The sequence below is a fragment of the Brienomyrus brachyistius genome, chromosome 23 (assembly GCF_023856365.1).
Source record: "Brienomyrus brachyistius isolate T26 chromosome 23, BBRACH_0.4, whole genome shotgun sequence".
Lineage (NCBI taxonomy): Eukaryota > Metazoa > Chordata > Actinopteri > Osteoglossiformes > Mormyridae > Brienomyrus > Brienomyrus brachyistius.
Genome location: NC_064555.1, coordinates 4,064,895 through 4,080,119, shown reverse-complemented (window position 1 = coordinate 4,080,119; position 15,225 = coordinate 4,064,895). Strand labels below are relative to the sequence as shown.

Below are 15,225 nucleotides of genomic sequence, written 5' to 3'. Positions count from 1 at the left end.
CTCTCATGCTTTTTGTTGCCTGGGATAGGCTCCGGGCCTCGCTCTGACCCCCACCATAATAGAAAGATACATGGGGATATTAACCTTAAATTTCTCATGATATCGTCTTAGTTGAGAGACAGCGCGACTGAGCTGCGGTGTGTCTGCTGTTTTCAGCCCGGACCATGAGCAGTCGTGTTTATTTCCAGGCTGATCTGGCTGTATCACGCGCTGGAGCTTCCTGTCGCAGGTGCATGACGTACGGCACACGAACAAACACACGGAATTAGCGAACGGTATAATGTCGAGTTAGACACGCCGCACTTGGACAGATAAGCACTCGTCATAATGCCGTCATTAAGCTAATCTCTTCCCCTGTGCAGTGGAAACAAATTCCCTTGTTGTTTTTCTGCTCCTGTGCACGAGTAAGTAAATATTTACTAACCGAGTTTGTTCTTGGCGGTATGAGGACACCGTATCGGATGGGATTTCAGAGTCGGCCCTCCGCGAAGCGTTCCCGACTCCCACCGTATTCACGCTAGTGGCCCGAACCCGCCCAGCGCCTACGAGTTAAGCCGTACAGGCACGCCCTGCCACCGGAGGCGATTACCCAGATGTCCCGGTGCACGCAGAACCTGAGCCGGAGATGAGATAATGTCCAGCACGGTTTCGCCCTTGTGAGGTCGTCCGGCATGATCCAAATCCATCAGGTGTGCATGCTGCTTTGTCCCTGACTTCTCCAGCCCGGTGGGCTGCTGGGGATTTGGGGAGGGGGTATCCAAAGCTCAGCAAACCCACAGGAAACGTGTATGTAATTACCATCTGGCAGAACAGAGAGCCATTACTCATTGTCCCAGAATTTTATACCTACGGTCCCTTCGGCTAGGAGGCGATTCGTATGTGTGAGTGAAACAATGAGTATGTGAACAGCTGTGAGTAGGCGTGTGCGTTGGTCCGTCTGTCTGTCTGTGCCTTTGTGTGTGGGCGTGTTTGATGGAATAACGCGCTGCTTGTGTGTCCATTTGTGCTGAAAAGTGTCTCTGCATTTACATGCGTGTTGCTGCGTGAGTTAGTATACATGCGACAACGTGTGTGCCCACGTGGGCCTCATGATATCCCCCCCCCCGTCTCTCTGGAAACAGAAGAAGGATGTGCGCATGCTGCGATTCATCCAGGAAGTGAACACCACCACGCGCTCCTGTGCATTGTGGGACTTGGAGGAGGACACGGAGTATATAGTGCACGTGCAATCCATCAGCATGCGTGGCACCAGCCCTCCCAGCGATCCTGTGCTTTTCCGTACTCCTAGGGAGGCCGAGAAGCTAGCATCGAAGAGCCCAGGTAAGGTCTTCTCTGTACATCTTAGAGTGTTTAGCCCCAACCAGCCCTACAGATCTTGTCATCCAGTAGACCAGGGGTGACCAATCTTATGCAGAAAGTGCCACTGTGTATGCAGGTTATTACTGCAACTCCCTCACACCTGGGTTTGAACAGCTGGCCTAAAGGTTATCCCCAAAACCAGCATATACACCAACACTTTACGGATATGATTACCCACCCCTGCAATAGACTGTATAGGTCTACAATCAACAGCACCAACAGACCTTACAGCCCTACAGTCCTGATATCTAGCAGACCCTATAGCTCTACAGTCCTGACATCTAGCAGACCCTATAGTCCTACAGTCCTGATATCCACCGACCCTATAGCTCTACAGTCCTGACATCCAGCAGACCCTATAGCTCTACAGTCCTGACATCCAGCAGACCCTCAGCACTACAGCCCTGATATCCACCGACCCTATAGCTCTACAGTCCTGACATCCAGCAGACCCTATTGCTCTACAGTCCTGACATCCAGCAGACCATATAGTTCTACAGTCCTGATATCCACAGACCCTGCAACCCTAACAGCCCCTAAATCTCTGTTTGAATTGCTTAATTGGTGGATAATCTTGTCCAAATTTACCTGTAGACATCCTATTATGAACTATAGGTGATCCTAAAATCAGTTATTTTTGCCTGGTTTATGTGTAACTGATGTTCAGCTTTGCATCCTGGATAACACGGGCGCAGGACTCCGATTTTGATACCCTGCATTTTATAGTGAGTGTTTCAGACCTGGGTTGTGATCCTTTAATGTATCCATTCTGTATATTCTCCTCATTACATCATATAAAAAAGTCTGAAGTGTAAGAACGCGTTTAACGCTGTTTAACGGACTTATTAGGTGTAGCATTCCATTTCTCCCCCTCTTCTTCTCTTCCATGCTTCCGTGTTCCAACAAACTGCACCCAAAGGTAAGTTATGGATTTCTGGATTTTATAAATCAGCGTGCTTCTCTCTGATCAGCCTGGGTTTCTCCACTGTGGGGTTTTGGGGGGGGTTATATGCCTGTGACAAATGGGTGCTGTGTTTGCAGTCCCCAATGGGGCCTCACCAGGTCGTTTTACAACCTGATTAGCAGTGGCGTTTAAAATATGTTACTTGACTTTTTCGCCATTGTCCTCTCCTGCTGTCTGCTCATGAGTTCATTGTTTTGCGCCTCGAGCTGCTGATTAGGGTCTGTATGCAGTAATGGGCTTTTTAACCTGCCTCAAGGAAAAATCTTTATAGACGACACTGAAAGCTGCAAGCATGAGGCAAGATTGTAAATTAGTTGTGTGGCTCGATGAACTAGGGCAGTGTTTCCAAACCCGGTCCTCAGGGACCCCCAGGGTCCGTTTTTTTGTGGGAGTTCGGAGGGAGCAAAACTGTTTAGGGAGCCTCAAGGACTGGCTTGGGAAACATTGGGTTAGGGCTCTGTGCCTGTCCAGAAGGCTGTGGGTTCAAGTCTCGGGGCTGGCAGAGTAATCATATCGTCATTGGACCCTTGAATTGGTCCTTTAACCCCAGCTGCTCCTGAGGTGCCAGCTGACCCTGTGCTCTGACCTCAAAGACGTCTCTCATGGAGAAGCATAATTGGATGTGTGAAAATGACCCCGTTTACCCACGGAAATGAAAATCCTCTATTCTCAAAGGTGTACATCAGCGATGATGCAAAAATGTCACTGAAATATTCAGCTGTCAATATTTGTCTATGGATGTTATGCTCTGCAGACGCATTGACTGGTTATTCTATCTGTTCCCCTTAGTTCTTAACATTTATTAACAATGAAATATTAATAAGTATTATAATATTAAGGGCAGCAAGAGCAGAGAGCAGTGACATCCCACATCCTCCGATTTCGGACAGAAGCTGAGGCCCTCTCCGTGTCACCCCCCCCCCCCCCCCCCCCCCACTGGGCGACACCCCTCAGAGGGGTCATTCTCAGCTTTAAGGTTACAGGTCTCGCCAAATAAGGTCAAACAAGCTGAGCGAGAAACACATAAAAAAAAAATGAAAATGGGCTCACGTCGAGCGGAAAATGAAACTTTAAACACTGCCCAGCCGTGTTTTGTTGAATATTTTATGCGTCAGTCTGGGGCGTCAGCATGAGATGAATCAGCCAAGCCTCAGTTTTCCTGTCCTCACCGTGTTAAAAATACGAGACGGTACTTGATTGGTTTGTTTATTTATGGGGGTGCAGAAGCAGGCACGGCCCCTGAGATAGATTCAAGCAAGGACACTGCTCTGTAGTGATGTCCCCCACCTCAGCACCACTGAATTTGCAGCTTGTAATACTAAAAAGGGGGGTGGGGGGTTATTAGCCAGTAAAACCTGGAAATTGTTACCTTGCTGTCTAACTGGGGTGTAGCCTTTGCAGAGATCAATACGTAATCACGATCCAGTGGATGCTGCATCACAGCCATTAGTGCGTTCGTTGGGAGCACGTTCGTGGAAATTGCCCTTGCCCTCGTTCTGCGCCGACCTGTTCGCCGTAGTTCTGCAGCTCTGACACGTTGAAAGTGAAGGACGTCTGTTGAGGGGTTATGAGGTACCTGTTTAAATCGGCGAGAGCGGAGTCTGATTCCAGGAAAATAGAAACACACACAGCAGTTGACGTCAATGGGCCACGTCATGGCATCTTCTCACCAGATCTGAAGGCTGCCTGGGCCACTTAAAAGGGTCCCAGTTCACAGAAGCAAGATTTTCGATTCCTGCATAAGCTCGGCTCAAATAATTAATAGAACATGGAGCTTAATGACACAACCTTCGTATGTTGAAAGACAACCAACGTCTCCCTTCATCTTGGATCTATTGACCTCCGTTCTTCACAAATCTGTCACAGCGACTTTAACGCACTTCAGAAATCCTCTAGTGCCTGAAAGTACCGTTGAAGGGTCACTTGAGATATATAAAGTGTAACCATCTTCTTGTCCTTTGCATTTATCGTTGTGGATTGGAGTGCTGTGACTCAATGACTGTATGCCAGAGTGCTTATCGACATTGAGGGTCATTCAGAAAAGTTCATAAACTGCAGTGAAACTACAAGCGTAGTTATGTGTTTTCTATATATTACTGAAGATTTAATGGAATTACAATTTCAGTTGTGGCATGACATACTGAGGTCTTGGATCTTTTAAACTGCATCTCACATGCTTCGGAGAAGCAACTTTGCTCTATATGACCCTGGTGGATTGTCCCACAACCACTACTCACTTGTTTATGTTCTACTTTTCAAGAAGGACCTTGGCCTCAAGCTTGGGAGCATTTTACCTTAAGGGGGTCAATCCAATCACACAACCAATAAGCCGTTATGAAGCCGACTGTTTTTGCTTCACTTTTATCTCACTTAACACTATTCTGAGTGCTAAAGGCAGAATGTTCATTACTCAATTCATCCAGCCATCCATTTTCTGTGACCACTTGTCCAGTTCAAGGTCACAGGGCATCCAGAGCCTATGGGAATAAGGCAGAGAACAACCAGATGGGGGGGCATCACAGGGCAACACAGGGCATCACAGGGCAACATAGGGCATCACAGGGCAACACAGGGCATCACAGGGCATCACAGGGCAACACAGGGCAACACAGGGCATCACAGGGCAACACAGGGCATCACAGGGCATCACAGGGCTACACAGGGCATCACAGGGCATCCAGAGCCTATGGGAATAAGGCAGAGAACAACCTGATGGGGGGGCATCACAGGGCAACACAGGGCATCACAGGGCAACACAGGGCATCACAGGGCAACACAGGGCATCCAGAGCCTATGGGAATAAGGCAGAGAACAACCGGATGGGGGGGCATCACAGGGCAACACAGGGCAACACAGGGCATCACAGAGCAACACAGGGCATCACAGGGCTACACAGGGCAACACAGGGCATCACAGGGCATCACAGGGCATTACAGGGCAACACAGGGCATCACAGGGCATCACAGTACATCACAGGGCAACACAGGGCAACACAGGGCATCACAGGGCATCACAACCCATCTCTCATACACCTTTCACTCACAGCTGTGGGCAATTTGGTAACTTCAGTTGACCTCACCACGTTTTCCGACTGTGGGCCGAGAACTGGATACCTAGCGGAACCCCTACGAAGAACATGCAAACTCCATACACGTGGAACTCCGACGGAGACAGAGCCGTGAGGCAGCAGTGCTAACCAGTGCGCCACCGCGTCACCCCTAGTCAACACATTTATGGATATTAATTAAAATTTTTTGGATCTGCTGCATATACATCAGGAAAAAAATTAGATTTTTTTTTCTTTTGTTCGTACGCAGGATTTATCTCAGACAGGTTTGTATGGATGTGGCTCGCTAGAGTGTCATTATCGAAAAGACTGAGAGGATGGTCAAAACAAGCCGACTAGATTTTTCTCGAGATGAAGGCAGACCTGTGGCAGGGCTGATAGATACGTTCTAAAGCTAGAAAGGAGCGTCTATTAATCACTAGAGGCCGGTTCGAAACCTGGGTTTATACACAGGGTTGTTTGAATATGCCTGAAGATGCACTCCGACTGGCCTACCGCAGTGTATTACTGCCCCCCACCCCCCTGCCGTCCGGCTCCATTAAGGGCACAGTGTTTACCCTTTTCTCAGAGGTATGTAGCATCCTCTATTGTGGGTGGCAGAGGAAAATGAAAATGTGAATTTGGCTCAAGAGGGTTGTTCAGAAACTCCTCCAATTGCAGCACAGCACTAGAAGTAAAAATGGCTTTTTTTTATAACCTCTTAATTAAAACCTCAGAAGTTCTCTTTTAAAGTCGAGGCAATTTCCTCGTGTGTAGATTAAAAACTTAAGGCCCACATGGAATCTGTGCCGTGTTGATTTGGTCCCGAGATCCATGACAAAGATAGCAATAAAAGGAGGGAGATTGACTTCTTGTACTTTGCCAGTGCCAGTGCACTGTCGTTCTCATTATGCGCAACTAAATAGTTGATTGTACAAGTCCTGGGGTCATCCTGCCAGCAAACGGCAGCATCGCAGGCTGAGGATGAAGATAAACACTGTGAAACAGGTCGCCTGCTTGTGTTGCCCCACGTACCAGAGAGGGGGGCCTCGTCTCATATTCCCGACAGTGTTTTTGAATTCGCTGTCGTACTTCCTCCGCAGGTGCGCTGGTATCACGCCAGATGGAAGCCAGGGAAGGGACAGGCCAGACCCTGGGGATGCCCCCCCCCCTCCCTTGAAATGACAAAAGATTAATGGGAGGTGTATGAATGAAGTTTTACACGGGGTTGAAGGCTGCCCACGTTTAAATTTCTGCCTGGTTGTTATTAAACATGCTCTTGTCCTCCAGACCTCTACGCCACCTACAGCATCTCGCATTATTTGAAAGCTGAAAGGGGAAGGAAATAAGGGAAGAGGCTCAATGGGACCTTTAATCCAACACGCTTCGGCTTCAGGATGTCAGGCAAGCCGTCCGGCCCCTGGAGTAATAAATAGCAGGGTGCTGAGGTGAAGCCGGGCAGTCAGTATCACTGAGGAATGGGCACCATTTTTCTTTTTGCAAAAGTTTTCTGTTCGAAAACTTTCACTTCCACTAGAGGGAAATCTGTCAGCAGAGCAAATTAACGTCCTAGAAACTACGGGGGGCACATAAAGAAGAGGGGAAGTGGCGGGTCGCTGGCCAGGATTGACGAGGGCACTAAATCGGCAGAACCCTTTGGCGACCTCTGCGGACATCAATCCCGGTGCCGAGCAGAGCGAGCTGCTTTCGGCAGCTGGGGGAACCGCAGGAACTGTCAGCCGCTGCCGAAGGGGCGGCTCTCGCTCTCGAGCCTCTTTAAACACCCCCCGCCACCACCTGCTCACCCCCCCCGCCCCCCATGGTACTTTGTCAATCCGCAGCTTCACAGGAACCCTGTTGGGGGGGGGGGGGGGGAGAGAGAGATCAGGAAGTAAACATGCCATGGTAGCACAAATGTTAGCTCGATGGCACAGGATGCGGCCTAGGGGGCGCCATAAGGTCACCTAAGGGGGGGGGGGGTCAGAGAGAGAGAGAGCGGGGGCAGGGATCCATCAGCACCACCAACATCACCCGTTAAATCATTATTCAATTAATTAGATGGGCCTGCAACGTCCTTGCTAATTTAATACACCCTGCGTGTGTGGAGCATTAGACCCCGAAGAGCAGAGCATCGATTGTTTATTTTCACACTCGTATCGATTCCCTTCCCTGCAAACCCCCCTGGGGCATTGGGGGGGGGGGGGGGGTCATTGGACTGTATTTCATTTCAGCTCTGCCTAAGATGTTACAGGTGCAGTTCCACCAATCAGCTGATCGGCCAGCTCTGTTGGAATTTTTACTCCTTAACTGCCCCCCCCAAAAGTAGCGAATACTGGGATTTATAGCATCTGGCTTTCTATCCATCCGTCTGCCCATACATCCGTCCATCCATCCATCCATCCATCCATCCATCTATATCCAGTCCAGCACCTTGATGCTAAACTCTTGTATAGCCAGATACTCTTGGTTACCTGAACTGCATGATCAACACACACACATATGATAACTCCATGCCTCCTTGCCTCTGTCATATGTTTCCATGCGACATTCTGCAGTCCACCCGGCCTCCTTGCCTCTCTCGTATGTTTCCATGCGACATTCCGCAGTCCACACGACCTACTTGCCTCTCTTATATGTTTCCATGCGACATTCCGCAGTCCACACGACCTCCTTGCCTCTCTCGTATGTTTCCATGCGACATTCCGCAGTCCACACGACCTCCTTGCCTCTCTTATATGTTTCCATGCGACATTCCGCAGTCCACCCGGCCTCCTTGCCTCTGTCTGATTATTCTCTGCGACATTCCGCAGTCCACACGACCTCCTTGCCTCTCTCGTATGTTTCCATGCGACATTCCGCAGTCCACCCGGCCTCCTTGCCCCTCTTATATGTTTCCATGCGACATTCCGCAGTCCACACGACCTCCTTGCCTCTCTCGTATGTTTCCATGCGACATTCCGCAGTCCACACGGCCTCCTTGCCTCTCTCGTATGTTTCCATGCGACATTCCGCAGTCCACACGACCTCCTTGCCTCTCTCGTATGTTTCCATGCGACATTCCGCAGTCCACCCGGCCTCCTTGCCTCTCGTATGTTTCCATGCGACATTCCGCAGTCCACACGACCTCCTTGCCTCTCTCGTATGTTTCCATGCGACATTCCGCAGTCCACACGACCTCCTTGCCTCTCTCGTATGTTTCCATGCGACATTCCGCAGTCCACCCGGCCTCCTTGCCTCTCGTATGTTTCCATGCGACATTCCGCAGTCCACACGACCTCCTTGCCTCTCTCGTATGTTTCCATGCGACATTCCGCAGTCCACACGGCCTCCTTGCCTCTCGTATGTTTCCATGCGACATTCCGCAGTCCACACGGCCTCCTTGCCTCTCTCGTATGTTTCCATGCGACATTCCGCAGTCCACACGGCCTCCTTGCCTCTCGTATGTTTCCATGCGACATTCCGCAGTCCACACGACCTCCTTGCCTCTCTCGTATGTTTCCATGCGACATTCCGCAGTCCACCCGGCCTCCTTGCCTCTCTCGTATGTTTCCATGCGACATTCTGCAGTCCACCCGGCCTCCTTGCCTCTCGTATGTTTCCATGCGACATTCCGCAGTCCACCCGGCCTCCTTGCCTCTGTCTGATTATTCTGTGCGACATTCCGCAGTCCACCCGGCCTCCTTGCCTCTCTCGTATGTTTCCATGCGACATTCTGCAGTCCACACGGCCTCCTTGCCTCTCGTATGTTTCCATGCGACATTCCGCAGTCCACCCGGCCTCCTTGCCTCTCTCGTATGTTTCCATGCGACATTCTGCAGTCCACACGACCTCCTTGTCTCTCTCGTATGTTTCCATGCGACATTCCGCAGTCCACACGGCCTCCTTGCCTCTCGTATGTTTCCATGCAACATTCCGCAGTCCACACGGCCTCCTTGCCTCTCGTATGTTTCCATGCGACATTCTGCAGTCCACCCGGCCTCCTTGCCTCTCGTATGTTTCCATGCGACATTCCGCAGTCCACACGACCTCCTTGCCTCTGTCTGATTATTCTCTGCGACATTCCTTAGTCCACCCGGCCTCCTCGCCTCTCTGCTTGCCGCCTTCACATCTCGCCTCCACACATCCGCCCAGCTGGTTCTTGTGAATCTGGATACCCGTGCTGGCGATGAAAATGCGGAGGACGTGGCCCAACGCTCCCCGGCATTGGCCGCCGTCCTGCGCAGTCCCGTTTCCCAGCAGAAATCCATTGATTCCTTCCCCAGAGAAGCACAGACGCCTCAGAGGGTGCCTCGGTCAGAACCAATCAGCCTGAAGCCCCGTGGTGTGGGGCTCTGGATCGGCACTTGCACGCGCTGGGAGACGCCATGGCTGCGTTTTGGCTCCGGTTAGTAATTAAGGCGTCCTGAAGTGCAGAGGGAGTGCAAATCAGCGTGGAGTTTGGCGGCCACACACCCGTGTGTCATTTTCTACCCTTTGAGCACCTTTACTTCCCAGCCTCCTAATTAATGGCTCTTGGCCTGCGTTTTTTTTATGCACTGCTTTTGCGTGGAGAGCGAGGCGGAGAAGCTGACATTTTCTATGGAGGGAGGCCCCGCTTGTCTCTCTCTCTCTGCCTCACATGAAGGAAAAGTTCTGCGTTCTGCACCGGAAGCACAGCTGCCACGGCAACCGGCGGTGTTGGAAGCGGATCCCGGCAGTCTTGCGACAGCGGCCTTCCCCTCTATGAGAGTGACAGTAAAAATAAACAATGAAAACAGCCCCGGTGTGTTATTGCTCTGCCCTCTGGGGTGGCTGGGAATAACGTAGATGCCTGAGGGGGGGGGGGGGATCCCAACAGAGAGCATGGCGGAAGCGTTTTGTTAGACGGCGAGACAAAGTCCTTCTCGGTTTTACGAAACTTTCCAAGCGGAGGTTGGCGACGTGCAATAACCCGGGTCGACACGAAGGCGGGACCTTAATCTGTCAGTCTGCCCCAGCTGCTCCTGTGATACAGCAGCGGCCTCCTATAGGGGGCGCCCTTTCCTATGTCTTGGGAACAGAATTATGAAGTGAGACACAGAACAACGGCAACGAGGGGCCCCCAAGCTTGAGCTTGGTAATGAACAGTGGAGATGCACTCAAATAACTATATTGTGGAAAAAACACACCCCAGTGCACTGCAGTCCCATAATGCACTGCAGGTCCTGAAATAGGAAAGCCCGTGGGTGAGTGTGACATATTGAGTGGCGTGGTGGGTCAGATTCTGCCTGACAAGTGAACCCTAACCAATCGATGCCATTGATGGGACGACCACATGAAAATTTTATTGGCCGACTGTTCTATCCCTATCGGTGAGTACTTTCACCCAATGGGATGCGAGACGGAAGATTCTCAAGGGCACTACAGCGGAGACTGCCCTTGTTCCCTGCACTGCCCACACCGTCAGAGACACGCAGTGATAACCGCTCCGAGTCCGACATCGTTTTCCCACAATAAGGGGGGTTGTTCAGATACAGACCTGCCCTGAAGCGGAATGCAGTGAACTGAGAGGTCTTATAGGGCGTTTGGACAGAGATGGAACATGTATAAGAGATATTGGGTGGGGTACATTTCGTGTGGGAGGGGGATGGCACCTTTAACCCCCCCCCCCCTCACTCATATGCAGATTAACACCTTCCGGGACGTGTTTGCCTTGGGCATTTTGATGCGCTTTGAAAATAATATTTCTGCTTAGCATGAAAGCAAAGCATCTGATTGGCCATTCCCACCGTGTTAACTTCTGCTCGCTGTGACACTGAACCACTGACACTGCCCTCCCAGAAATGGGCAGCAGGTGACGTGGTCGTTAAGAGCCAAGTCTTTGCAAGCTGCATTTTGTTGGCCCATGTGGCGATCTTTACTCAATATTTGGATAAAAGCATTGAGTTCTGCATCTAAATGCAAAAGAAATGGAAACATGAAACACACAACATCGATTCATTCTGTACATGCAGGGAGACTTTTTGAATGTTCATTTTTTGAATAGTGATCCAGTGAGAGGGAAAAATCGGGTCAATTAGTTTAATCGCAGTGAAGGGAGGATTCGTGTCCATTGGAAGCAGATGCCTGGGACTGAACAAATGCTGCTATTACTGTGCTAAAGGGGTCACATTGTGTTCTGTGGTGAAGGCTGCCACCCCCCAACCTAGTCCCCCACCCCCACACCCCTTGAATGCAGTCAAAGGCCCCAGCAAATGATGCACATGTGACTGCGTTTTCGAAAGACTCTGCTAAAAACTCCATTCGAAGTGTCCTTTCCATATGCCCACCCAATAGCCTGCCTGCCCCCCGCCCCCCAAGGAGGCTGCAGGAGCGATGGAGCTCACAATCCGGCCCCTGCTGACTGCTCCTGACAGCTTTGTTCACATCTACCTGCCCCCCCCCCCCCCACCCTGATCAGAAATGGTGACTGGAAACATAGCTAGCAGAGTTGAACAAATTGGAAAACTGGACACTCTGTGGGTTCTTTGTGACTGGATCGCATCATGGTGCCGTGAGACCTGCTGTGGGCGAGGGGACAGCGAAGCGTAAGATCGCGGAATGATGAGCAGGGACGTGACGTGAGGTCTGAGAGGTGAAAGACAAACTCAGGTGCGTGTGAAGTAGATGAATGGGCTAATGACTGAACTTCACCCTGGGACACGCACACACCCTCAACTATTCAACCGCCAGTTATTAAACACTTTTAATGTCTGTAACCTTGGTCAAGGACACCACCAGTGCACTGATCCAAGAACTCAGATTTAGGTTATAAAATAACCCATTAAACGCTGCTTTTTCCATTTGAGACACTTTGGCCACAAGACAGATGGACTTACAATTAAAAGTCTGCATCACTTACATTAAATTGCTTAGCTGACCTTTCTATCCAGGGCAACTTACACATTCACACAATTATATAGATGAATATATTGCTGAATCTAATCTGGCTAAGTACCCGACTCAAGGGTACAACAGCAGGACTCACTTGGTACTGTAAAACTTACAGTAAAGTGGCTTAGCAAGTTAGGACTCGGAAGGTTGCTGGCTCAAAACCTTTGGTTGGCAGAGTGAGTTCACTGTTGGGCCCTTGAGCAAAGGCCCTTAACCCCGAGATGCTCCAGGGATGAGTTGACCCTGATTTCTCGAAACTGTCTGTCGCTTTGAATAAAAATGTCTGCTAAATCAATTAAATTCGGTAACAAACCTTAACCACTGCCTGATGCTCTGTTTAAGGTGGACCACATGCTGGCATTATATAGGTGTGTAGGCTGCTGGTTGTTACCTTCTCCATTCCACCTTAAGCCCAGTGAGCAGGAAGTTTGGGTTTGTAAGGCAGGTTTTGCCCCAGATCTCTTTGGACTTTACATGCTCTCCCTATCTTGTATGGGTTTCCTCCGGCAGTCCAAAAATATGCAGTTAAGTGAACCGGCTCTCTAAAATGCCATAGCTTGTGGTTGTGTGTGTGTAGGTTTTTGGTTGTGTGTGTGTGGCTTGTACACCATGCTGCTTGGGATAGGCTGCAGGCGACCCTGTGTTGGATCAGAGGTTAGGAAAGTGTTTCCCAATCTGGTCCTCGGGGACCCACAGCCGGTAAATGTTTTTGCTCCCTCTAAGCTCCCTGCCAGACAGTCCATATTTTGAACTGGGAGGGAGCAAAAACATGGACTGAATGTGAGTCCTCAAGGATGGTATTGGGAAACACTGGGTTAGAAGATGGATGGGTAGATGGATGAACAGAATGAAGAGAAGTGGAATGTTATTACCAGACTGACACAGGAACAATATCAGAGCAAAAACATGCAAGTGTGTGACTCACACCAGGAGCACTTGAATCTCTGGAATCAGATATTTACTCTGTTTTCATTAGAAGTTCAAAGGGTGCCCCATCTCTGAATATTATTTGAAGGACCTTGAGATGATCTTCATTTCTTCCTTCTCCCCCTTGACAGATGAGGTGACCATGGAGGAGGTGGGACAGGCCACTCAGCTACGGGCGGGAGAGCTCATCATTATCGTCGTGGTGCTGATCATGTGGGCAGGTAGGGACGCCGGTGGATACTTCAAGGGGGGGGTTCTGCCGTAGCCTTCACTCACAGGCGACCTCAGAGTGAAACGGCGGGCACACTAGATATCATTACGTGCCAAATCTGGGTTTCAAAGCCTGCCACAATCTACAGGGCGCGGTAAGACACAAGGACCGACGAGCGATCACCGGCTAGTTTATGGATGATGACTCTTACCTTATGGCCGTTACGTGGAATACGCAGCCGGTAATGCGCTTGTCAACAGAGACCTCTCTCTCTCTCTCTCTCTCTAGGAGTGATCGCCCTCTTCTGCCGACAGTATGACATCATCAAAGACAACGAACCCAACAACAACAAGGACAAGGCCAAGAACTCGTCTGAGTGCAGTACTCCGGAGCACCCGACGGGGGGGCTGCTACGGAGCAAGGTATAATCGGCCCCCACTCCCCCCTACGCCCCCCACCCCGCACCAAGTCCTGGGCAGGTGAATTATGAAACAATCTTTCTATACCCCTTACCTCCATCCTATCATTTCTCTGAAGTAACAGTAATGGCATGTCATCTGCATGCCCCCTTCTCTTAATGACACCCCCCCCCATCATCAACACACAGAGCTCCCACAGACAGCCTGGCAGCTGCAGCAGATCCGGACACGACAGAAACACTGTGGGAATGTTCTGTGGTGTCCGGAAGCAGCCCCCCCCCCATCTCCCCCCGCGTCATGCCCACCTATATCACTAGACTCCTTGGGGGTCGCTGGATGAAAGCATACCTCTGGAATGTCCGAATCGAGCTCAGGGCAGTGGTGTTCCTGTCGCTTGTGTGTGTGTGTGTGTATGTGAGTTTTTCTTAATCCCAGCTCGGCTGCTATTTGTTTGGTTGTCATTGCGATTGGCTGACAGTGTACTAGGTTGGCATGTGATTGGTTAACAGTGTGCTTGGTCGGCATGTGGTTGGCTGACAGTGCGCTGGCATGTGCTTTGGAAAAAGCTTGGTCGACTTGCGCCGTTGTGCGGTTATAAAATCAACAGAATGACAAATCCACTCCCTAACATAGAGGCAGGAGCAGGACAATAATATCTCCATGAAAGAGCGTCGATTAAGCTGCTTTTGTCATCATTGACAAGAACATTTTTTTCTGGGATATTTATACATTTTTGGGGCCCGAAGTCTTTGCAAAACTCTCAACAGTGTTGGGGAAGTTACTCACAGAAGGAATCCATTGGTGGAAAGTTCGGGTCCAGAAAGTGCAAATGCAGACTAAGGTTTTGTTTCAACCAACCAGGTGAGGACAAAACCTCGGTCAGCATTTGTACTTCTGACAAGGCCCAAAGCCCATCATGGACGCATGAGCACACTGTCCTCATGTGACAGACCTCTGGAATTTAACTGCCTTTTAGGTGCCATTTCTACAGAGGACTCAGGGACCCTTTACTCCGGGCTCATTTGGTCTCACAGTTCAATGTCATTTTTCAGGGTGGCCTGCGTGGGGCCTTCTTGGGGCCTCCGTGGGCAGATGCCATGCTCGGCCTCGTGCCAAAAGCAGCCGGGGGGGGGCAGCCGGGGGGGGGCACCCGGCGTTCCAGCCATCCGGCTCAGCTGCTGCAGAGGCTGGCAGGAGTACCGAGCTCATAAAACATTCATACATACAAAAGGCTACAAATCCACAAAGCCTCCAATCCCTGCAATAAATGTTAAACGTGAAGATAGTGATTTAAACAGCAGGGGATTCTGACACATTAATGGAGTAATACTTAATTTAGAGCACTCTGTTTCCGTCATATAAACCTTCTCCCCACAGCCTCTTCCTGTTGGTTCGGTCGAGCCTTTTG

General features: G+C 50.3%; 2 protein-coding genes across 7 annotated transcripts in view; both read left to right on the top strand.

The window, feature by feature from the left end:
• Positions 1–15,225, top strand: part of LOC125719427 (fibronectin type III domain-containing protein 5) — a 30,817-nt gene that overhangs the window by 12,030 nt on the left and 3,562 nt on the right. For 2 of the 4 annotated variants that reach the window (XM_048994183.1, XM_048994182.1), the window contains 3 exons: positions 1,122–1,320; positions 13,319–13,408; positions 13,687–13,820. In XM_048994183.1, the coding sequence (XP_048850140.1) occupies positions 1,122–1,320; positions 13,319–13,408; positions 13,687–13,820 (423 nt within the window). Of the gene's footprint in view, positions 1–99; positions 405–454; positions 690–1,121; positions 1,321–13,318; positions 13,409–13,686; positions 13,821–15,225 lie in introns of those variants that run through there. The other 2 variants (XM_048994185.1, XM_048994184.1) reach the window with 2 other exon arrangements.
• LOC125719426 (uncharacterized) lies at positions 7,632–9,533 on the top strand. 3 transcript variants are annotated; one of them, XM_048994179.1, is made up of 3 exons: positions 7,632–8,240; positions 8,292–8,995; positions 9,396–9,533. In XM_048994179.1, the coding sequence occupies exons 1-3, from the start codon at positions 7,909–7,911 to the stop codon at positions 9,434–9,436; spliced, it is 1,077 nt and encodes a 358-aa protein (XP_048850136.1). In that variant the 5' UTR covers positions 7,632–7,908; the 3' UTR covers positions 9,437–9,533. The 3 variants fall into 3 exon arrangements, with proteins under 3 accessions (XP_048850136.1, XP_048850137.1, XP_048850135.1); XM_048994180.1 differs by having other exon boundaries at positions 7,632–8,393; positions 8,494–8,995; XM_048994178.1 differs by having other exon boundaries at positions 7,632–8,995.

Coding starts and splice junctions, on each gene's coding strand:
- LOC125719426 (XM_048994178.1), top strand. CDS start 7,909: ATGCGACATTCTGCAGTCCACCCGGCCTCCTTGCCTCTCTCGTATGTT. Junction 8,996..9,395: donor CATTCCGCAGTCCACCCGGC/CTCCTTGCCTCT, acceptor AGTCCACACGAC/CTCCTTGCCTCTGTCTGATT.